Source organism: Heptranchias perlo, chromosome 39, assembly GCF_035084215.1.
Source record: "Heptranchias perlo isolate sHepPer1 chromosome 39, sHepPer1.hap1, whole genome shotgun sequence".
Taxonomy (NCBI): domain Eukaryota; kingdom Metazoa; phylum Chordata; class Chondrichthyes; order Hexanchiformes; family Hexanchidae; genus Heptranchias; species Heptranchias perlo.
In genome coordinates this window covers 274227-298939 of record NC_090363.1, presented here as the reverse complement: position 1 = coordinate 298939, position 24713 = coordinate 274227, and the positions used below count along the sequence as shown (strand labels likewise).

The following is a 24713-nucleotide window of genomic DNA, read 5'->3' as shown; positions in this document are numbered from 1 at the left end:
GTGAGAATCAACAACACATCCAGTGAAATGTGGGAGAATTACTGCTTCAGACATGTCTCTGTTTTAATACAAAACCTACAGCAGGTGGTCGACGATCAGAGAGGCAGTCGGCCATTGAAAGAGGCAACTGCTCCAGACATGGTGGGGCCATGTCTTTGTTTTAAAGCAGAACCAATTGACACCTAGGACGTTGGATGAAAAGGAAGCCTCGTGTGGCAAGTGCTCTACAAATCGGAATTAACAATGTCCCATCGAGAAAAGCAATTGCAACATGATGAGAGACCATCAAAAGCCATCAAAGATTCTTAAGGACTTTGTAAGAACTGATTAAACAGACATGAAGTGCCTCATTTAACGGCAAGGACCATTGTGGGAGAGGGGTATATAGGTGGAGGCTCGAAACCCCTCTCTCTCTTGGTTTGCAACCAACAGAGTACCCTTCGTCGTCCAGTACTTCCCCGGAGCGGAGAAACTACGCCATGTTCTCCACAGCCTTCAACATGTCATCAATGACGACGAACACCTTGCTAAGGCCATCCCCACGCCTCCACTACTCGCCTTCAAACAGCCACCCAACCTCAAACAAACCATCATTCGCAGCAAATTACCCAGCTTTCAGGAGAACAGCGTCCACGACACCACACAACCCTGCCACAGCAACCTCTGCAAGATATGCCAGATCATCGACACAGATACCACCATCACACGAAAGGACACCACCCACCAGGTACATGGTTCATACTCCTGTAACTCGGCCAACGTTGTCTACCTCATACGTTGCAGGAAAGGTTGCCCCGGAGCATGGTATATTGGCGAGACCATGCAGACACTGCGACAACGGATGAACGGACACCGTGCAACAATCGCCAGACAGGAGGGTTCCCTCCCAGTCGGGGAACACTTTAGCAGTCAAGGGCATTCAGCCACCAATCCTCGGGTAAGCATTCTCCAAGGCGGCCTTCGAGACACACGTCAACGCAAAATCGTCGATCAGAAATTGATAGCCAAGTTCCGCACCCATGAGGACGGCCTCAACCGGGATCTTGGGTTCATGTCACGCTACACGTAACCCCACCAGCAGGAAAAAAAAGTTATCTGTTTTTAATACAACGGGTCATTCTCTCTCTCTCTCTCTATCTCTATCTCTCACTGCCTTTCGGGTCTCTTTCTCTCTTTGTCTGTGTAATTTGACCCATTGTGTATTCAGTATACTGGGACCTACTGTTTTCCATGGCTAACCTATCTGAACACCAACGACACCTTTGATTGGTGTGATGGTGTCCCAGCCTAATATAAGATATGCGATTTGAGAACCTCTCATTCACTCACTCACCTGACGAAGGAGATAATCTCCGAAAGCTTGTGATTTTCAAATAAAACTGTTGGACTATAACCTGGTGTTGTAAGACTCAGTATGTTCTGCATTGTTGTCTATTTTCTAGCCTTTGTTTCCTCTGCCTTCCAAACTCGCATACTAATTTTCTGCCTTCCGTTTCCAGCTCTGCATTTCTCCCTTCTGAATCTATGCCCAGATTCCCATCCCCCTGCCAAACTAGTTTAAACCCTCCCCAACGGCACTAGCAAACCTCCCCACGACAATATTGGTCCCTGTCCTATTGAGATGCAACCCATCCAGCCTGTACAGGTCCCACTTCCCCCAGAACCGGTCGCAATGCTCCAGGAATCTAAAGCCCTCCCTCCTGCACCATCTCTCCAGCCATGCATTTATCTGCTGTATCCTCATATTTCAATGCACACTAGCGCATGGCACCAGGAGTAATCCGGAGATTACTACCTTTAAGGTCCTGCTTATTAATCTCTTTCCTAACTCCCTAAAATATGCCTGCAAGACCTCATCCCTCTTTCTACCTATGTCATTGGTACCAATATAGAGCGAAAGAGAAAGCAAGTTAGAAAGCAAGATGGAATGAGACAGAGTGCGATACAGAGAGAGACAGTGAGCAAGAAGCAGAAAAAGACAAAGAAAGAAAGTCAGCAAGAGATAGTAAAAGAGTGCGAAAGAGAGATGGAGGGAATACAGTGAGGAGACAGAAAGAAAGCAAGATAAAGAGAGAGACAGAGAAAGAAAGTGACAGAGAGGAAGAGAAAGACCAAAAGCGAAGAGAGACAAATACAGTAAGAGAGAAAAAGACAGCGAGTGTGAAAAGGACAGAGAGCTAGAGGCAGTATAAGGGATAGACAGACAGACAGAGATAGTGCAAGAGAGGGAGAGAAAGATGGAGCGAGGGACGGAAAGTCACACAGAAACAGTAAGTGTGTGTGCGTGTAAGAGGGAATGATAGAGCAAATTAGAGCAGAGAAGGTTAAGGGGAGATTTAATAGAGGTGTTCAAAATCATGAGGGGTTTTCATAGAGTAGGGGAAACTGTTTCCAGTGGCAGGAGGGTCAGTAACCAGAGGACACAGATTTAAGATAATTGGCAAAAGAATCAGAGAGGAGATGAGGATTTGTTTTATGCAGTGAGTTGTTATGATCTGGAATGCACTGCCTGAAAGGACGGTGGAAGCAGATTCAATAGTAACTTTCAAAAGGGAATTTGATAAGGAAAGATTTGCAGGACTGTGAGGAAAGAGCAGGGGGAGTGGGGCTAATTGGATAGCTGATTTAGAGAGCCGGCACAGGCACGATGGGTCGATTGGCCTCCTGTGCTGTAAGAATCTGTGCGGATTTGGACCTCATATTGAGGGATATGATTGTTCTGCTTTTTGTTTAATTTTTCCCATAAAAATATTATGGTACTAATTTATCGACTGTGATGCTTTCAGTAAATGACATTTTAAGACATCGAGTGAGAGCAGTCATACCACACAATATTCTGGGATTGCTTTGAGACTGGGATGTTAATAGCTGGTCATTAAATCCCGGACGCTTTCAGTGACGTGCCCATTAACAACCATTTCACGATAGCAGTTCTCCTGGAACTTGGCAAAAATGTAGGTGAATAAAGACACAGTGGAGAAATGGCTCTTGTAATAATGCTTGGTTACAAGTGAAATGTTTTTCAAAAGTCTGTCACGTTTCTGGAATTTTTTTTTAGTGTTTTAGAAAGGAAAGTGTTTTTGTTAGTGTTTTTGAAAGGAAAAAATTTGCAGGGCTACAGGGAAAGGATAGGGAGTGGGACTAGCCGGATTGCTCTTGCATAGAGCCGGCGCGGACTCGATGGGCCGAATGGCCTCCTTCCGTGTTGTAACCTTTCTATGAAATGTGTGGAAGCACAGATATCTGATTGGCAGGAGGAGACGCAGGCAGAGCAGAGTGAGGAAAGCCAGCTCAACTGTAGATTGGGACAGGAAGGTAGATAGACAGATGCTGCCTCACTTGCTGAGCTTTCCAGCATTTTCTGTTTTTATTTCAGATTTCCAGCATCTGCAGTATTTTGTTTTTGAAGGTAGATATTGTATTGTGCAAGTGTGACATAACATGATCTATCAAACCATGAGCACTTCTTACCTTTAACATCCAAGATTACTAAGTAAGTAAATAGCTTGCTTGGTGCCTCACTGTAATATCCTTGTATGGTCAGCTGATAAATACCACTGTCAGCCATTTCCAATCTGTGCAGCTCCAGGCTTCCGTTCGATACATAATATGTTGACCGGTGTTGATAATATGAGGTGAAAGCTGCAGGTCTAACGCCAACTGGATGGTACAATATCAATGTCTTGTGTGAACGGTCAAGAAAGGACCACTGGAGTTGTTGGCCGTCTATAATTTTTCGGACATTTCCAGATAATAAAATGGAGTTATGTAAGGGTCCAAAAATGTACTTTTCTGTTTCCGAGTTTTTCGTAGCTTGCGTACAAACTGCAAGAAATGAATAGGTTGAGTTTAATAGATCAGCAAGAAATATCAGCTTTGTTGTTATACTCTTTGAGAATGATCTTCAAAAGATTACCTAATGTTTGATTATTCTACAATGTGGACAAAGGAAGGGAGGAAAATGTGTTTCACAGCAACTTTAATCCAAAGTTACATGATGTTAGTCACCTGGAACGGACTGTATCATATCAACGGAAGTTCAGAACGACTTAGTGACTGCCCATTTTGAAATTAGATTTAAGGATTTCAGGAGGGGAGGAAACTGGTAGAGATGAGGAAGTGGAGACCCCAGGAGTGGGGGGAGGGGAGGGAGGAAGTGGAGACCCCAGGAGTGGGGGGGAGGGGAGGGAGGAAGTGGAGACCCCAGGAGTGGGGGGAGGGGAGGGAGGAAGTGGAGACCCCAGGACTGGGGGGAGGGGAGGGAGGAAGAGGAGACCCCAGGGACTGGGGGAGGGGAGGGAGGAAGAGGAGACCCCAGGACTGGGGGGAGGGGAGGGAGGAAGAGGAGACCCCAGGACTGGGGGGAGGGGAGGGAGGAAGAGGAGACCCCAGGACTGGGGGGAGGGGAGGGAGGAAGAGGAGACCCCAGGACTGGGGGGAGGGGAGGGAGGAAGAGGAGACCCCAGGACTGGGGGGAGGGGAGGGAGGAAGAGGAGACCCCAGGACTGGGGGGAGGGGAGGGAGGAAGAGGAGACCCCAGGACTGGGGGGAGGAGAGGGAGGAAGAGGAGACCCCAGGACTGGGGGGAGGGGAGGGAGGAAGAGGAGACCCCAGGACTGGGGGGAGGGGAGGGAGGAAGAGGAGACCCCAGGACTGGGGGGAGGGGAGGGAGGAAGAGGAGACCCCAGGACTGGGGGGAGGGGAGGGAGGAAGAGGAGACCCCAGGACTGGGGGGAGGGGAGGGAGGAAGAGGAGACCCCAGGACTGGGGGGAGGGGAGGGAGGAAGAGGAGACCCCAGGACTGGGGGGAGGGGAGGGAGGAAGAGGAGACCCCAGGACTGGGGGGAGGGGAGGGAGGAAGAGGAGACCCCAGGACTGGGGGGAGGGGAGGGAGGAAGAGGAGACCCCAGGACTGGGGGGAGGGGAGGGAGGAAGAGGAGACCCCAGGACTGGGGGGAGGGGAGGGAGGAAGAGGAGACCCCAGGACTGGGGGGAGGGGAGGGAGGAAGAGGAGACCCCAGGACTGGGGGGAGGGGAGGGAGGAAGAGGAGACCCCAGGACTGGGGGGAGGGGAGGGAGGAAGAGGAGACCCCAGGACTGGGGGGAGGGGAGGGAGGAAGAGGAGACCCCAGGACTGGGGGGAGGGGAGGGAGGAAGAGGAGACCCCAGGACTGGGGGGAGGGGAGGGAGGAAGAGGAGACCCCAGGACTGGGGGGAGGGGAGGGAGGAAGAGGAGACCCCAGGACTGGGGGGGAGGGGAGGGAGGAAGAGGAGACCCCAGGACTGGGGGGAGGGGAGGGAGGAAGAGGAGACCCCAGGACTGGGGGGAGGGGAGGGAGGAAGAGGAGACCCCAGGACTGGGGGGGAGGGGAGGGAGGAAGAGGAGACCCCAGGACTGGGGGGAGGGGAGGGAGGAAGAGGAGACCCCAGGACTGGGGGGAGGGGAGGGAGGAAGAGGAGACCCCAGGACTGGGGGGAGGGGAGGGAGGAAGAGGAGACCCCAGGACTGGGGGGAGGGGAGGGAGGAAGAGGAGACCCCAGGACTGGGGGGAGGGGAGGGAGGAAGAGGAGACCCCAGGACTGGGGGGAGGGGAGGGAGGAAGAGGAGACCCCAGGACTGGGGGGAGGGGAGGGAGGAAGAGGAGACCCCAGGACTGGGGGGAGGGAGGAATAGGAGACCCCGTGAGTGGGGGGAGGGAGGAATAGGAGACCCCGTGAGTGGGGGGAGGGAGGAATCGGCGACCCCAGGAGTGGGGTAATTTTTCTGCTGGTAGCCCTGCAATGAAAGATAGCTGCGTGCTGCACGTTCCAAAATTCACATAACAGGGTAGACTGAATTCTTCTGGTGGAAATGGCTCCACACTGGGAGCACAGATTTGTAAAATCTGCCCTAAGGTGTTTTTGGGCAGATGTTTGGGTGTCACCTGTCTCAGGATCCTCATTCCAACCTCTGTCCATTTGCTCTCTGCCTGCAGAGGGACACACACTGTCAGCACACTCTGACTGGAAGGGTGCACCTCATCGAACAACTTTACCTCCCAAGGATGAGAAGCCTCTCGAGGTTCTGACCATGGATAGAGTAGAGATGAGGGGAGGGACCGGCCACAGATCTCCGTAGCTATTATTTCCCTGACGTTTCATTCTTTATATCTCATTATTCACTCACCTAGTTGCAAATGGCAAAAACCCAGAGACTGATCACCCGACACTGACAATCTAATTGCTTGGATTTGCTGAAATGTCAGTGTTGATTCACATTTTGTTTTTGGCCTTGAGCTTTGACCATCACACAGTGATCTGGAGAGGCAGCTCCTGCAGACGGAACCTTGGCATCAACCCTGGGCTCTGAAAGAGCAACTCTTTCATTCTTCATTTTTAATGTGGGCAGGAGTTGTGTTAATGACAATTAAACACCACATGTTCATCTATTCCTTACCCTGACCAATTCCTCATCTTGTAATGACAGTTAAAGGTAATATTAAACTCCACATTTTGATCTATTTTTTGCCCTGATGTGAAAAAGCTAAAATGAAACCCCTCAGGTTATTACGATCACTGCCCTTTAAATGAGTTACTGCTGCTATTAACCCAACTTGTTGATCCATTACTTGCCCTGTAGTCATGATGTGGCGATGCCAGTGATGGACTGGGGTTGACAATTGTAAACAATTTTACAACACCAAGTTATAGTCCAGAAATTTTATTTTAAAATTGATTTTCCACAACATTCACCTGAGGAAGGAGGAAGCCTCCGAAAGCTTGTGAATTTAAAATAAAATTGCTGGACTATAACTTGGTGTTGTAAAATTGTTTACAATTGCCCTGTAGTGACAATGAACCATTATATGAACCCCAAATGTTGATCTATTTTTGCACTGTACTAACAATTAAAGCTAATATTAAACTGCATGGTGATACATACTCAAGAAGTTCGACACCATCCAGGACAAAGCAGCCCGCCTGATTGGCACCCCATCCAACCCCTAAACATTCACTCCCTTCACCACCGGCGCACAGTGGCTGCAGTGTGTACCATCCACAGGATGCACTGCAGCAACTCGCCAAGACTTCGTTGACAGCCCCTCTCAAACCCGCGTCCTCTACCACCTAGAAGGACAAGGGCAGCAGGCACATGGGAACAATACCACCTGCACGTTCCCCTCCAAGTCACACACCATCCCGACTTGGAAATATATCGCCGTTCCTTCATCGTCGCTGGGTCAAAATCCTGGAACTCCCTTCCTAACAGCACTGTGGGAGAACCTTCACCACACAGACTGCAGCGGTTCAAGAAGGTGGCTCACCACCACCTTCTCAAGGGCAATTAGGGATGGGCAATAAATGCCGGCCTCGCCAGTGACGTCCACATCCCATAAATGAATAAAAAAAACATGCGTCACAAAACTAATATTTACACACCATGAGCAATTTTTTTCCCTGCAATGACTAAAATAACCACCATAATCCCCAGATATGAATCTTTTCCTTGCCCTATATTGCATGTTAAGGCTGCCATTAACCCCAGAGGGTGATCAAATTCATGGGCAGCAATGGCAGTACAAGCTGACACAAGCCCCACAGGTTGATTTATTCCTTATCCTGTAATGATTGTTAAAGCAGATCTTAAAAGCACACGTTGATTTCTTCGCTGCTGTATAATGACAGTTAAAGCTGATATTAAATAGGATGTCGATAAAATGTTTACATTGATCCGGCCCACTTTATTAATTCCTTACAGTCACCACGGGATTAATCCTGACACTGACCCCCAGATTTAATCCTTACACTGACACCCGGGATTAATCCTTACACTGACCCCCGGATTTAATCCTTACACTGACACCCGGGATTAATCCTTACACTGACACCCGGGATTAATCCTTACACTGACCCCCGGGATTAATCCTTACACTGACCCCCGGGATTAATCCTTACACTGACACCCGGGATTAATCCTCACACTGACCCCCGGATTTAATCCTTACACTGACACCCGGGATTAATCCTTACACTGACCCCCGGGATTAATCCTTACACTGACCCCCGGATTTAAACCTTACACTGACCCCCGGGATTAATCTTTACACTGACCCCCGGGATTAATCCTTACACTGACCCCCGGATTTAATCCTTACACTGACCCCCGGATTTAATCCTTACACTGACCCCCGGATTTAATCCTTACACTGACCCTCGGGATTAATCCTTACACTGACACCCGGGATTAATCCTTACACTGACACCCGGGATTAATCCTTACACTGACACCCGGGATTAATCCTTACACTGACACCCGGGATTAATCCTTACACTGACACCCGGGATTAATCCTTACACTGACACCCGGGATTAATCCTTACACTGACCCCCGGATTTAATCCTTACACTGACACCCGGGATTAATCCTTACACTGACACCCGGGATTAATCCTTACACTGACACCCGGGATTAATCCTTACACTGACCCCCGGGATTAATCCTTACACTGACACCCGGGATTAATCCTTACACTGACACCCGGGATTAATCCTTACACTGACACCCGGGATTAATCCTTACACTGACACCCGGGATTAATCCTTACACTGACCCCTGGAATTAATCCATACACTGGCCCTCGGGATTAATCCTTACACTGACCCTCGGGATTAATCCTTACACTGACACCCGGGATTAATCCTTACACTGACACCCGGGATTAATCCTTACACTGACACCCGGGATTAATCCTTACACTGACACCCGGGATTAATCCTTACGCTGACCCCCGTTATTAATCCTTACACTGACCCCTGGGATTAATCCTTACACTGACCCCTGGGATTAATCCTTACACTGACCCTCGGGATTAATCCTCACACTGACACCCGGGATTAATCCATACACTGACCCCTGGAATTAATCCATACACTGACCCTCGGGATTAATCCTTAAACTGACCCTCGGGATTAATCCTTACACTGACACCCGGGATTAATCCTTACACTGACCCCCGGGATTAATCCTTACACTGACCCCCGGGATTAATCCTTACACTGACCCCCGGGATTAATCCTTACACTGACACCCGGGATTAATCCATACACTGACCCCTGGAATTAATCCATACACTGACCCTCGGGATTAATCCTTACACTGACCCTCGGGATTAATCCTTACACTGACACCCGGGATTAATCCTTACACTGACACCCGGGATTAATCCTTACACTGACACCCGGGATTAATCCTTACACTGACACCCGGGATTAATCGTTACACTGACCCCCGGGATTAATCCTTACACTGACCCCCGGGATTAATCCTTACACTGACCCCCGTTATTAATCCTTACACTGACCCCTGGGATTAATCCTTACACTGACACCCGGGATTAATCCTTACACTGACACCCGGGATTAATCCTTACACTGACCCCTGGGATTAATCCTTACACTGACACCCGGGATTAATCCTTACACTGACACCCGGGATTAATCCTTACACTGACCCCCGTTATTAATCCTTACACTGACCCCCGGGATTAATCCTTACACTGACCTCTGGGATTAATCCTTACACTGACCCCCGGGATTAATCCTTACACTGACACCCGGGATTAATCCTTACACTGACACCCGGGATTAATCCTTACACTGACCCCCGTTATTAATCCTTACACTGACCCCCGGGATTAATCCTTACACTGACCCCTGGGATTAATCCTTACACTGACCCTCGGGATTAATCCTTACACTGACACCCGGGATTAATCCTTACACTGACCCCCGGGATTAATCCTTACACTGACCCTCGGGATTAATCCTTACACTGACACCCGGGATTAATCCTTACACTGACCCCCGGGATTAATCCTTACACTGACCCCCGGGATTAATCCTTACACTGACCCTCGGGATTAATCCTTACACTGACACCCGGGATTAATCCTTACACTGACCCTCGGGATTAATCCTTACACTGACACCCGGGATTAATCCTTACACTGACCCCCGGGATTAATCCTTACACTGACCCCTGGGATTAATCCTTACACTGACCCTCGGGATTAATCCTTACACTGACACCCGGGATTAATCCTTACACTGACACCCGGGATTAATCCTTACACTGGCCCTCGGGATTAATCCTTACACTGACACCCGTTATTAATCCTTACACTGACCCCCGGGATTAATCCTTACACTGACCCCTGGGATTAATCCTTACACTGACCCCTGGGATTAATCCTTACACTGACCCCCGGGATTAATCCTTACACTGACCCCCGGGATTAATCCTTACACTGACCCCCGTTATTAATCCTTACACTGACACCCGTTATTAATCCTTACACTGACCCCCGGGATTAATCCTTACACTGACCCCTGGGATTAATCCTTACACTGACCCCTGGGATTAATCCTTACACTGACCCCCGGGATTAATCCTTACACTGACCCCCGTTATTAATCCTTACACTGACACCCGTTATTAATCCTTACACTGACCCCCGGGATTAATCCTTACACTGACCCCTGGGATTAATCCTTACACTGACCCCCGGGATTAATCCTTACACTGACCCCCGTTATTAATCCTTACACTGACACCCGTTATTAATCCTTACACTGACCCCCGGGATTAATCCTTACACTGACCCCTGGGATTAATCCTTACACTGACCCCCGGGATTAATCCTTACACTGACCCCTGGGATTAATCCTTACACTGACCTCTGGGATTAATCCTTACACTGACACCGCGTTTAATCCCAGGCCCAGGGCCCGCTTCCCGGTTCCTTACCCTGAGATACCCACGCCAGGGCGAAGCAGGTCCGGAACCACATGGTGCCCGAGCCTGTGGCAGCGAGACAGGATACAGCCTGCGGTGTCCAACAGGCCCGGCCGGACGGCCTGGCCCCCTGCCCCTGTTTCCCGTCTCCAGGGAAACGGGCCGAACGCCCCCGTCATCTAGCTCCGCCCCTCCCTCATCCAGCCACGCCTTTCTCCACAGCCGCCGACGGGTCAATATATCGTCACCTCAGGCCCCGCCCCCTCTACCGACCCCGCCCCTCTCCTCAGGCCCCGCCCCGTCTACCGACCCCGCCCCTCTCCTCAGGCCCCGCCCCGTCTACCGACCCCGCCCCTCTCCTCAGGCCCCGCCCCGTCTACCGACCCCGCCCCTCTCCTCAGGCGCCGCCCCGTCTTCCGACACCGGCCATATCCTCAGGCCCCGCCCCGTCTACCGACCCCGCCCCTCTCCTCAGGCCCCGCCCCGTCTACCGACCCCACCCCTCTCCTCAGGCCCCGCCCCGTCTACCGACCCCGCCCCTCTCCTCAGGCCCCGCCCCGTCTACCGACCCCGCCCCTCTCCCTCTACCGACCCCGCCCCTCTCCTCAGGCCCCGCCCACTCTGCCGACCCCGCCCCTCCCCAGGCCCCGCCCCTCCTCCTCGCGCTGGGAGCGGAGCCTGGCCCGTTTCCGTGGTGACGGGAGGCTAAATCGCCCGGAGCGAACGGCACGCCCCGGGCCTGGCATGTGGCTCGAGTACCTCAGCCTGCTTTGGGCCTGTCAGGGTGAGGAGCTGGAACCTGGAGGGGCCGATGATTGGGTCCTGGGGTCAATCTGGGTCAAACTAGGGGACTGGGGCCCGGGGTTAAACTAGGGGACTGGGGTCAAACTGGGGGACTGGGGTCAAACTGGGGGACTGGGGCCCGGGGTTAAACTGGGGGACTGGGGTCAAACTGGGGGACTGGGGCCCGGGGTTAAACTGGGGGACTGGGGTCAAACTGGGGGACTGGGGCCCGGGGTTAAACTAGGGGACTGGGGTCAAACTGGGGGACTGGGGTCAAACTGGGGGACTGGGGTCAAACTAGGGGACTGGGGTCAAACTGGGGGACTGGGGCCCGGGGTTAAACTAGGGGACTGGGGTCAAACTGGGGGACTGGGGTCAAACTGGGGGACTGGGGTCAAACTAGGGGACTGGGGTCAAACTGGGGGACTGGGGCCCGGGGTTAAACTGGGGGACTGGGGTTAAACTAGGGGACTGGGGTCAAACTGGGGGACTGGGGCCCGGGGTTAAACTGGGGGACTGGGGTTAAACTAGGGGACTGGGGTCAAACTGGGGGACTGGGGTCAAACTAGGGGACTGGGGTCAAACTGGGGGACTGGGGCCCGGGGTTAAACTAGGGGACTGGGGTCAAACTGGGGGACTGGGGTCAAACTAGGGGACTGGGGTCAAACTGGGGGACTGGGGCCCGGGGTTAAACTAGGGGACTGGGGTCAAACTGCGGGCCCAGGGTCCAATTGGGGGATTGGAGGACTCGGGCCAAACTGGGGGACTGGGGTCAAACTAGGGGACTGGGGTCAAACTGGGGAACTGGGGCCTGGGGTCAAACTAGGGGACTGGGGTCAAACTGGGGGCCCAGGGTCCAATTGGGGGATTGGAGGACTGGGGTGAAACTGGGGGACTGGGGTCAAACTGGGGGACTGGGGCCCGGGGTCAAACTGGGGGACTGGGGTCAAACTGGGGGCCCGGGGTCAAACTAGGGGACTGGGGGATGGGGAACTCGGGCCTGGGGTCAAACTGGGGGACTGGGGTCAAACTGGGGGACTGGGGCCCGGGGTTAAACTAGGGGACTGGGGTCAAACTGGGGGCCCACGGTCCAATTGGGGGATTGGAGGACTGGGGTCAAACTGGGGGACTGGGGTTAAACTGGGGGACTGGGGCCCAGGGTCAAACTAGGGGACTGGGGTCAAACTGGGGGACTGGGAACTGGGGCCTGGAGTCAAACTGGGGGACGGGGAACTGGGGCCTGGAGTCAAACTGGGGGACTGGGGTCAAACTAGAGGACTGGGGTCAAACTGGGGGACTGGGGTCAAACTGGGGGACTGGGGCCCTGGGTCAAACTAGAGGACTGGGGTCAAACTGGAGGACTGGGGTCAAACTGGGGCACTGGGTTCAAACTAGGGGACTGGGGTCAAACTGGGGGTCTGGGGTCAAACTAGGGCACTGGGGTCAAACTGGGGGACTGGGGTCAAACTAGAGGACTCGGGTCAAACTGGGGGACTGGGGCCCGGGGTCAAACTAGGGGATTGGGGTCTAACTGGGGGACTGGGGTCAAACTGGAGGACTGGGGTCAAATTGGGGGACTGGTGTTAAACTGGGGGCCTGACCTCTTATCTAGTCCTTGGCCTGTGGGCTGGTCCTGGGCCTGTGGTCTGGTTCTCCTCCTGGGCCTATGGTCTGGGTCTGGGCCTGTGGCCTGGGTCTGGGTCTGGTCCTGGCTTGTGGTCTGGGCCTGTGGCCTGGGTCTGGGTCTGGGCCTGGGCCTGTGGTCTGGCCCTGGGCCCTTCGCCTAGACTTGTGAATAGAAAGGAAAGAACAGCATTTGACTGCCATTCGACCAAACTCAAGCAGTGATGATGTTGCAGGTTTTTCAGGAGGTGCTGCTGTTGGTGGGAGTCGTGTGTTTGGTGATGAACATTCCTCTTTGCTACTGCCTGGATTTCCAGAAGGAGGGCTCCAAAGCGACGATGTGACCCGGTGGCAGTATGTAACCCCTGGTAATAAGAGCCCACTTTTACAATATGACCAAGGGAGATCAGATCCTGCCATCAGTGAGGGTTACAAAGATCGAGTAAAGGTTAATCCCAGCAATGAACCTCCCCTAATGCGGCGTTTGGAAGTGGGCAACAGCTCTGATCAAGTGAAGAAAAAAAACGAGAGCAGGAACCGGTCTGCCGAATTAACATTGGACGGTAAATAGCAAACCGCCATATGAGGCCACCTCGACACGCAACGCAGCAATCCTCTGGAGTTCATCTCCTGCAGGACCATCGCCTCTGCTCTGCCTCCCCCCTCCGCTGTACTCTCTCTCCCCCTCCGCTGTACTCTCTCTCCCCCTCCGCTGTACTCTCTCTCCCCCTCCGCTGTACTCTCTCTCCCCCTCCGCTGTACTCTCTCTCCCCCTCCGCTGTACTCTCTCTCCCCCTCCGCTGTACTCTCTCTCCCCCTCCGCTGTACTCTCTCTCCCCCTCCGCTGTACTCTCTCTCCCCCTCCGCTGTACTCTCTCTCCCCCTCCGCTGTACTCTCTCTCCCCCTCCACTGTACTCTCTCTCCCCCTCCGCTGTACTCTCTCTCCCCCTCCGCTGTACTCTCTCTCCCCCTCCACTGTACTCTCTCTCCCCCTCCGCTGTACTCTCTCTCTCCCTCCACTGTACTCTCTCTCCCCCTCCACTGTACTCTCTCTCCCTCTGCTGTACTCTCCCTCCCCCTCCGCTGTACTCTCTCCCCCTCCACTGTACTCTCTCTCCCCCTCCGCTGTACTCTCTCTCTCCCTCCGCTGTACACTCTCTCCCCCTCCGCTGTACTCTCCCTCTCTCCCTCCACTGTACTCTCTCCCCCTCCGCTGAACTCTCTCTCCCCCTCCACTGTACTCTCTCTCCCCCTCCGCTGTACTCTCTCTCCCCCTCCGCTGTACTCTCTCTCTCCCTCCGCTGTACACTCTCTCCCCCTCCGCTGTACTCTCTCTCTCTCCCTCCACTGTACTCTCTCCCCCTCCGCTGAACTCTCTCTCCCCCTCCACTGCACTCTCTCTTCCTCCACTGTACTCTCTCTCTCCCCCTCCGCTGTACTCTCTCTCCCTCCACTGTACTCTCTCTCCCCCTCCACTGTACTCTCTCTCCCTCCGCTGTACTCTCCCCACCTCCACTGTACTCTCTCTCTCCCTCCACTGTACTCTCCCCACCTCCACTGTACTCTCTCTACCCCTCCGCTGCACTCTCTCTCCCTCCACTGTACTCTCCCCACCTCCGCTGTACTCTCTCTCCCCCTCCGCTGTACTCTCTCTCCCTCCGCTGTACTCTCCCCACCTCCACTGTACTCTCTCTCTCCCTCCGCTGTACTCTCCCCACCTCCACTGTACTCTCTCCCCCTCCACTGTACTCTCTCCCCCTCCACTGTACTCTCTCTCCCTCCACTGTACTCTCTCTCCCTCCACTGTACTCTCTCTCCCCCTCCACTGTACTCTCTCTCCCTCCACTGTACTCTCTCTCCCTCCACTGTACTCTCTCTCCCTCCACTGGACTCTCTCTCTCCCTCCACTGTACTCTCCCCACCTCCACTGTACTCTCTCTCCCTCCACTGTACTCTCTCTCCCTCCACTGTACTCTCTCTCTCTCTCTCCACTGTACTCTCTCCCCCTCCACTGTACTCTCTGTCCCCCTCCACTGTACTCTCTCCCCCTCCACTGTACTCTCTCCCCCTCCACTGTACTCTCTCTCTCCATCCACTGTACTCTCTCCATCCACTGTACTCTCTCTCACTCCACTGTACTCTCTCCCCCTCCACTGTACTCTCTCTCCCCCTCCACTGTACTCTCTCTCCCTCCACTGTACTCTCTCTCCCTCCACTGTACTCTCTTCCCCTCCACTGTACTCTCTCCCCCTCCACTGTACTCTCTCCCCCTCCACTGTACTCTCTCTCCCTCCACTGTACTCTCTCTCCCTCCACTGTACTCTCTCTCTCCCTCCACTGTACTCTCTCTCCCCAACTCCACTGTACTCTCTCTCCCCCTCCACTATACTCTCTCTCTCCCCCTCCACTGTACTCTCTCTCCCCCTCCACTGTACTCTCTCTCCCCCTCCACTGTACTCTCTTTCCCCCTCCACTGTACTCTCTCTCCCCCTCCACTGTACTCTCTCTCTCCCTCCACTGTACTCTCTCTCCCCCTCCACTGTACTCTCTCTCCCCCTCCACTGTACTCTCTCTCCCCCTCCACTGTACTCTCTCTCTCCCTCCACTGTACTCTCTCTCCCCACCTCCACTGTACTCTCTCTCCCTCCACTATACTCTCTCTCCCCACCTCCACTGTACTCTCTCTCCCCCTCCACTGTACTCTCTCTCCCCCTCCACTGTACTCTCTCTCCCCCTCCACTGTACTCTCTCTCCCCCTCCACTGTACTCTCTTTCCCCCTCCACTGTACTCTCTCTCCCCCTCCACTGTACTCTCTCTCTCCCTCCACTGTACTCTCTCTCCCCCTCCACAGTACTCTCTCTCCCCCTCCACTGTACTCTCTCTCCCCCTCCACTGTACTCTCTCTCCCCACCTCCACTGTACTCTCTCTCCCCCTCCACTGTACTCTCTATCCCCCTCCACTGTACTCTCTCTCCCACTCCACTGTACTCTCTCTCCCCCTCCACTGTACTCTCTCTCCCCCTCCACTGTACTCTCTCTCCCCCTCTCTGCTATACTCTCTCTCCCCCTCCACTGTACTCTCTCTCTCCCTCCACTGTACTCTCTCCCCCTCCACTGGACTCTCTCTCCCCCTCCACTGGACTCTCTCTCCCTCCACTGTACTCTCTCCCCACCTCCGCTGTACTCTCTCCCCACCTCCGCTGTACTCTCTTCCCACCTCCGCTGTACTATCTCTCCCCCTCCGCTGTACTCTCTCTCCCTCCGCTGTACTCTCCCCACCTCCACTGTACTCTCTCACCCTCCACTGTACTCCCTCTCCCCACCTCCACTGTACTCTCTCTCTCCCTCCACTGTACTCTCTCTCCCTCCACTGTACTCTCTCTCCCCACACCCCCACTGTACTCTCTCTCCCCCTCCACTGTACTCTCTCCCCCTCCACTGTACTCTCTCTCCCCCTCCGCTGTACTCTCTCTCCCTCCACTGTAGTCTCTCCCCCTCCACTGTACTCTCTCTCCCTCCACTGTACTCTCTCTCCCACTCCACTGTACTCTCTCTCCCCTTCCACTGTACTCTCTCCCCCTCCACTGTACTCTCTCTCCCTCCACTGTACTCTCTCTCTCCCTCCACTGTACTCTCTCTCCCCCTCCACTGTACTCTCTCTCTCCATCCACTGTACTCTCTCTCCCCCTCCACTGTACTCTCTCTCCCCCTCCACTGTACTCTCTCTCTCCCTCCACTGTACTCTCTCTCTCCCTCCACTGTACTCTCTCTCCCCCTCCACTGTACTCTCTCCCCCTCCACTGTACTCTCTCTCCCCCTCCACTGTACTCTCTCCCCCTCCACTGTACTCTCTCCCCCTCCACTGTACTCTCTCTCCCCCTCCACTGTACTCTCTCTCCCCCTCCACTGTACTCTCTTTCCCTCCGCTGTACTCTCCCCACCTCCACTGGACTCTCTCTCTCCCTCCACTTTACTCTCTCTCCCCCTCCACTGTACTCTCTGTCCCCCTCCACTGTACTCTCTCCCCCTCCACTGTACTCTCTCTCCCCCTCCACTGTACTCTCTCTCCCTCCACTGTACTCTCTCTCTCCATCCACTGTACTCTCTCCCTCCACTGTACTCTCTCTCACTCCACTGTACTCTCTCTCTCCCTCCACTGTACTCTCTCTCCCCCTCCACTGTACTCTCTCTCCCTCCACTGTACTCTCTTCCCCTCCACTGTACTCTCTCCCCCTCCACTGTACTCTCTCCCCCTCCACTGTACTCTCTCTCCCTCCACTGTACTCTCTCTCTCCCTCCACTGTACTCTCTCTCTCCCCCTCCACTGTACTCTCTCTCCCCCTCCACTGTACTCTCTCTCCCCCTCCACTGTACTCTCTCTCCCCCTCCAATGTACTCTCTCCCCCTCCACTGTACTCTCTCTCCCTCCACTGTACTCTCTCTCTCCCTCCACTGTACTCTCTCTCCCCACCTCCACTGTACTCTCTCTCCCTCCACTATACTCTCTCTCTCCCCCTCCACTGTACTCTCTCTCCCACTCCACTGTACTCTCTCTCCCCCTCCACTGTACTCTCTCTCCCCCTCCACTGTACTCTCTCTCTCCCTCCACTGTACTCTCTCACCCCACCTCCACTGTACTCTCTCTCCCTCCACTATACTCTCTCTCCCCACCTCCACTGTACTCTCTCTCCCCCTCCACTGTACTCTCTCTCCCCCTCCGCTGTACTCTCTCTCCCCCTCTCTGCTATACTCTCTCTCCCCCTCCACTGTACTCTCTCTCTCCCTCCACTGTACTCTCTCCCCCTCCACTGTACTCTCTCTCACTCCACTGTACTCTCTCTCCCTCCACTGTACTCTCTCTCCCTCCACTGTACTCTCTCTCCCTCCACTGTACTCTCTTCCCCTCCACTGTACTCTCTCCCCCTCCACTGTACTCTCTCCCCCTCCACTGTACTCTCTCTCCCTCCACTGTACTCTCTCTCCCTCCACTGTACTCTCTCTCTCCCTCCACTGTACTCTCTCTCCCCACCTCCACTGTACTCTCTCTCCCCCTCCACTATACTCTCTCTCTCCCCCTCCACTGTACTCTCTCTCCCCCTCCACTGTACTCTCTCTCCCCCTCCACTGTACTCTCTCTCCCCCTCCACTGTACTCTCTCTCCCCCTCCAATGTACTCTCTCCCCCTCCACTGTACTCTCTCTCCCCCTCCACTGTACTCTCTCTCCCCCTCCACTGTACTCTCTCTCCCCCTCCAATGTACTCTCTCCCCCTCCACTGTACTCTCTCTCCCCCTCCACTGTACTCTCTCTCCCCCTCCACTGTACTCTCTCTCCCTCCACTGTACTCTCTCTCCCCACCTCCACTGTACTCTCTCTCCCTCCACTATACTCTCTCTCCCCACCTCCACTGTACTCTCTCCCCCCACCTCCACTGTACTCTCTCTCTCCCTCCACTGTACTCTCTCTCTCCCTCCACTGTACTCTCTCTCTCCCTCCACTGTACTCTCTCTCTCCCTCCACTGTATTCTCTCCCCACCTCCACTGTACTCTCTCTCCCTCCACTGTACTCTCCCACACCCCCACTGTACTCTCTCTCTCCCTCCACTGTACTCTCTCTCTCCCTCCACTGTACTCTCTCTCTCTCCCTCCACTGTACTCTCTCTCCCCCTCCACTGTACTCTCTCCCCCCACTTTCTCCTGCCCCTCCCCCTCCCCACCCTGTGTTCTGCCCCTCCCCCCTGCCCTGCTTTCCAGATTGGTGGGTGTGTGAAGATATGACATTGATGGAAAGGAGCAGTCCACCCGGTCCCTAGAGCCTGTCACAGTCATGATGCTTTTAGCATCAATATTGCCAACACCCCCAACAGGTCAGTGCGTTTCTCAGGCCCATTGGCTTTGAAGAGGACAGTGATTATTTTTCACCGGACATTTCCGATGGGAAAGGTTACTGTTGAGATTGCCACGTCACCAGTTGGAATATTCATGTGCTGAAAGCCCAGGCTGGGTTTGGTTTGATGGCTTTAACCCAGGCCAGGCACCTCTTCATCTTCCACCTTTTGGAAATTTTCGCACCGCAATGCGAGGACCAATCTTGAAGCAGAAAAGTATTTCATTCTAAAAGTGTTGTGTTAAACTTTACTAATTCATGTCTTGCAGATGATACAGAAACCAACAAAGTGAATCGTCTAATCCACGTCGTTCGCAGGGTAGATTCCGCCATAGCTGTTCTTGGATTTCAGGCCAAAAACCGTGAATCACTGATGTGGCGATACCTGAACTTCAAAACTGAGAGTGCAATCGTGAGCTATTCAGCAGGGAAGATTCTTTTCAGTTCCTACTACAAATATCGAGCAGAATTTCATCCACTCACTGGAAGTCTCATTCTGAAACATTTACAAGTAGAGGACAGTGGAATTTATGAAGTAATTTTAAATCCAATTGAAAGCAACAAGCTTATTAAGGGGGATGAGATTGCTTACTTACAACTAGACGTTCAAGGTAAATGTGATGGATGAGAATCTCAATAAAGCACTTTCACACAGGGAGCTGTGGGTCACTCCCAAAAGTTCATCCCGACTCGGGTTACATTTCCTGTCTTGTAGTAAGATCTTCCGATGCAACGTTACAGCTGCTATTGGCGGCGCTCCCATTCTGTGTTCTGTCTCCCCCCCCCCCGATTCTGTGTTCTGCCTCCTACCCCGACTTTATACACCCAGCCCCCTCCTTATTTTAAGACCTGATCCCCCCCCCCCCACCAGACAGGGACACAAACTGAGGATTAGCAACAGGGACACCGTCTGAGGATCAGGAACAGGGACACAGGGTGAGGATCAGTAACAGGGACAGAGACTGAGGGTCAGTAATAGGGACAGAGACTGAGGATCAGTAACAGGGACACAGACTGAGGGTCAGTAACAGGGGGACAGACTGAGGGTCAGTAATAGGGACAGAGACTGAGGATCAGTAATAGGGACACAGACTGAGGGTCAGTAACAGAGACTGAGGGTCAGTAATAGGGACAGAGACTGAGGATCAGCAACAGGGGGACAGACTGAGGATCAGTAACAGGGACAGAGACTGAGGGTCAGTAACAGGGACACAGACTGAGGGTCAGTAACAGGGACAGAGACTGCGGGTCAGTAACAGGGACACAGACTGAGGATCAGTAACAGGGGGACAGACTGAGGGTCAGTAACAGGGACAGAGACTGAGGGTCAGTAATAGGGACAGAGACTGAGGATCAGTAACAGGGACAGAGACTGAGGGTCAGTAATAGGGACAGAGACTGAGGATCAGTAACAGGGACACAGACTGAGGGTCAGTAATAGGGACAGAGACTGAGGATCAGTAATAGGGACACAGACTGAGGGTCAGTAACAGAGACTGAGGGTCAGTAATAGGGACAGAGACTGAGGATCAGCAACAGGGGGACAGACTGAGGATCAGTAACAGGGACAGAGACTGAGGGTCAGTAACAGGGACACAGACTGAGGGTCAGTAACAGGGACAGAGACTGCGGGTCAGTAACAGGGACACAGACTGAGGATCAGTAACAGGGGGACAGACTGAGGGTCAGTAACAGGGACAGAGACTGAGGGTCAGTAACAGGGACAGAGACTGAGGATCAGTAACAGGGACACAGACTGAGGGTCAGTAAACAGACTGAGGGTCAGTAACAGGGGGACAGAGACTGAGGATCACTAAACAGACTGAGGGTCAGTAACAGGGGGACAGAGACTGAGGATCAGTAACAGGGACACAGACTGAGGATCAGTAACAGAGACTGAGGGTCAGTAACAGGGACACAGACTGAGGATCAGTAACAGGGACACAGACTGAGGATCAGTAACAGGGACAGAGACTGAGGATCAGTAGCAGGGAAAAAGACTGAGGATCAGTAACAGGGACAGAGACTGAGGATCAGTAACAGGGACACAGACTGAGGGTCAGTAACAGGGACACAGACTGAGGGTCAGTAACAGGGACACAGACTGAGGGTCAGGAACAGGGGGACAGACTGAGGGTCAGTAACAGGGACAGAGACTGAGGATCAGTAACAGGGACAGAGACTGAGGATCAGTAACAGTGGGACAGACTGAGGATCAATAACAGGGACACAGACTGAGGATCAGGAACAGGGGGACAGACTGAGGATCAATAACAGGGACACAGACTGAGGATCAGGAACAGGGGGACAGACTGAGGATCAATAACAGGGACACAGACTGAGGATCAGTAACAGGGACACAGACTGAGGATCAGTAACAGGGACAGAGACTGAGGATCAGTAGCAGGGAAAAAGACTGAGGATCAGTAACAGGGACAGAGACTGAGGATCAGTAACAGGGACACAGACTGAGGGTCAGTAACAGGGACAGAGACTGAGGGTCAGTAACAGGGACACAGACTCAGGGTCAGGAACAGGGGGACAGACTGAGGGTCAGTAACAGGGACAGAGACTGAGGATCAGTAACAGGGACAGAGACTGAGGATCAGTAACAGTGGGACAGACTGAGGATCAATAACAGGGACACAGACTGAGGATCAGGAACAGGGACACAGACTGAGGATCAGGAACAGGGGGACAGAGACTGAGGATCAGTAACAGGGACACAGACTGAGGATCAGGAACAGGGGCAGAGACTGAGGATCAGTAACAGGGACACAGACTGAGGATCAGGAACAGGGGGACAGACTGAGGATCAGTAACAGGGACGGAGACAGAATCAGTAACAGGGACAGAGACTGAGGATCAGGAACAGGGACAGAGACTGAGGGTCAGTAACAGGGACACAGACTGAGGATCAGTAACAGGGACACAGACTGAGGGTCAGTAACAGGGACAGAGACTGAGGATCAGTAACAGGGACAGAGACTGAGGATCAGTAACAGGGACAGAGACTGAGGATCAGGAACAGGGGGACAGACTGAGGATCAGTAACAGGGACAGAGACTGAGGATCAGTAACAGGGACACAGACTGAGGATCAGTAACAGGGGGACAGACTGAGGATCAGTAACAGGGACAGAGACTGAGGATCAGTAACAGGGACACAGACTGAGGATCAGGAACAGGGGGACAGACTGAGGATCAGTAACAGGGACAGAGACTGAGGATCAGTAACAGGGACACAGACTGAGGATCAGGAACAGGGGGACAGACTGAGGATCAGTAACAGGGACAGAGACTGAGGATCAGTAACAGGGACACAGACTGAGGGTCAGTAACAGGGACACAGACTGAGGATCAGTAACAGGGACACAGACTGAGGGTCAGTAACAGCGACAGAGACTGAGGATCAGTAACAGGGACGGAGACTGAGAATCAGTACACACACAGACTGAGGGTCAGTAACAGGGACAGAGACTGAGGATCAGGAACAGGGACAGAGACTGAGGGTCAGTAACAGGGACAGAGACTGAAGGTCAGTAACAGGGACACAGACTGAGGATCAGTAACAGGGACACAGACTGAGGGTCAGTAACAGGGACAGAGACTGAAGGTCAGTAACAGGGACACAGACTGAGGATCAGTAACAGGGACACAGACTGAGGGTCAGTAACAGGGACAGAGACTGAGGGTCAGTAACAGGGACAGAGACTGAGGATCAGTAACACGGTCACAGACTGAGGATCAGTAACAGGGACACAGACTGAGGATCAGTAACAGGGACACAGACTGAGAATCAGGAACAGGGGGACAGACTGAGGATCAGTAACAGGGACAGAGACTGAGGGTCAGTAACAGGGACAGAGACTGAGGATCAGTAAGAGGGACACAGACTGAGGATCAGTAACAGAGGGACAGAGACTGAGGATCAGTAACAGGGACAGAGACTGAGGGTCAGTAACAGGGACAGAGACTGAGGGTCAGTAACAGGGACAGAGACTGAGGATCAGTAACAGGGACAGAGACTGAGGATCAGTAACAGGGACACAGACTGAGGGTCAGTAACAGAGGGACAGAGACTGAGGGTCATTAACAGGGACAGAGACTGAGGATCAGTAACAGAGGGACAGAGACTGAGGATCAGTAACAGGGACAGAGACTGAGGGTCAGTAACAGGGACAGAGACTGAGGATCAGTAACAGGGACACAGACTGAGGGTCAGTAACAGGGGGACAGACTGAGGGTCAGTAACAGGTGGACAGACTGAGTGTCAGTAACAGGGACAGAGACTGAGGATCAGTAACAGGGACAGAGACTGAGGATCAGTAACAGGGACACAGACTGAGGGTCAGTAACAGGGACAGAGACTGAGGATCAGTAACAGGGGGACAGACTGAGTGTCAGTAACAGGGACAGAGACTGAGGGTCAGTAACAGGGACAGAGACTGAGGATCAGTAACAGGGACACAGACTGAGGATCAGTAACAGGGACACAGACTGAGGATCAGTAACAGGGACAGAGACTGAGGATCAGTAACAGGGACAGAGACTGAGGATCAGTGACAGGGGGACAGACTGAGGGTCAGTAACAGGGACACAGACTGAGGGTCAGTAACAGGGACAGAGACTGAGGGTCAGTAACAGGGACAGAGACTGAGGGTCAGTAACAGGGACAGAGACTGAGGATCAGGAACAGGGACAGAGACTGAGGGTCAGTAACAGGGACAGAGACTGAAGGTCAGTAACAGGGACACAGACTGAGGATCAGTAACAGGGACACAGACTGAGGGTCAGTAACAGGGACAGAGACTGAAGGTCAGTAACAGGGACACAGACTGAGGATCAGTAACAGGGACACAGACTGAGGGTCAGTAACAGGGACAGAGACTGAGGGTCAGTAACAGGGACAGAGACTGAGGATCAGTAACACGGTCACAGACTGAGGATCAGTAACAGGGACACAGACTGAGGATCAGGAACAGGGGGACAGACTGAGGATCAGTCACAGGGACAGAGACTGAGGGTCAGTAACAGGGACAGAGACTGAGGATCAGTAACAGGGTCACAGACTGAGGATCAGTAACAGGGACACAGACTGAGGATCAATAACAGGGACACAGACTGAGGATCAGTAACAGGGACACAGACTGAGAATCAGGAACAGGGGGACAGACTGAGGATCAGTAACAGGGACAGAGACTGAGGGTCAGTAACAGGGACAGAGACTGAGGATCAGTAAGAGGGACACAGACTGAGGATCAGTAACAGAGGGACAGAGACTGAGGATCAGTAACAGGTACAGAGACTGAGGGTCAGTAACAGGGACAGAGACTGAGGGTCAGTAACAGGGACAGAGACTGAGGATCAGTAACAGGGACAGAGACTGAGGATCAGTAACAGGGACACAGACTGAGGGTCAGTAACAGAGGGACAGAGACTGAGGATCATTAACAGGGACAGAGACTGAGGATCAGTAACAGAGGGACAGAGACTGAGGATCAGTAACAGGTGGACAGAGACTGAGGATCAGTAACAGGGACAGAGACTGAGGATCAGTAACAGGGACAGAGACTGAGGGTCAGTAACAGGGACAGAGACTGAGGATCAGTAACAGGGACACAGACTGAGGGTCAGTAACAGGGA

The 24713-nt window shown here is 53.2% G+C and overlaps 2 protein-coding genes across 4 annotated transcripts in view; one reads left to right on the top strand and one right to left on the bottom strand.

The window, feature by feature from the left end:
* Positions 1-10971, bottom strand: part of LOC137305033 (cell surface A33 antigen-like) — a 55998-nt gene extending 45027 nt beyond the window's left edge. The window contains exons 1-2 of the mRNA XM_067973799.1: positions 10787-10971; positions 3472-3825 (exon numbers count right to left, since the gene is read on the bottom strand). Coding sequence (XP_067829900.1) covers positions 3472-3825; positions 10787-10829 — 397 coding nt within the window. The 5' untranslated portion in view covers positions 10830-10971. The remainder of the gene's footprint in view (positions 1-3471; positions 3826-10786) is intronic.
* Positions 10972-11449: 478 nt separating this feature from the next.
* The window catches only part of LOC137304865 (uncharacterized), a 41155-nt gene continuing 27891 nt past the window's right edge, over positions 11450-24713 (top strand). For all 3 annotated transcript variants that reach the window (XM_067973663.1, XM_067973662.1, XM_067973661.1), the window contains exons 1-3: positions 11450-11558; positions 13417-13743; positions 19338-19679. In XM_067973663.1, coding sequence (XP_067829764.1) covers positions 11519-11558; positions 13417-13743; positions 19338-19679 — 709 coding nt within the window. In that variant the 5' untranslated portion in view covers positions 11450-11518. The remainder of the gene's footprint in view (positions 11559-13416; positions 13744-19337; positions 19680-24713) is intronic.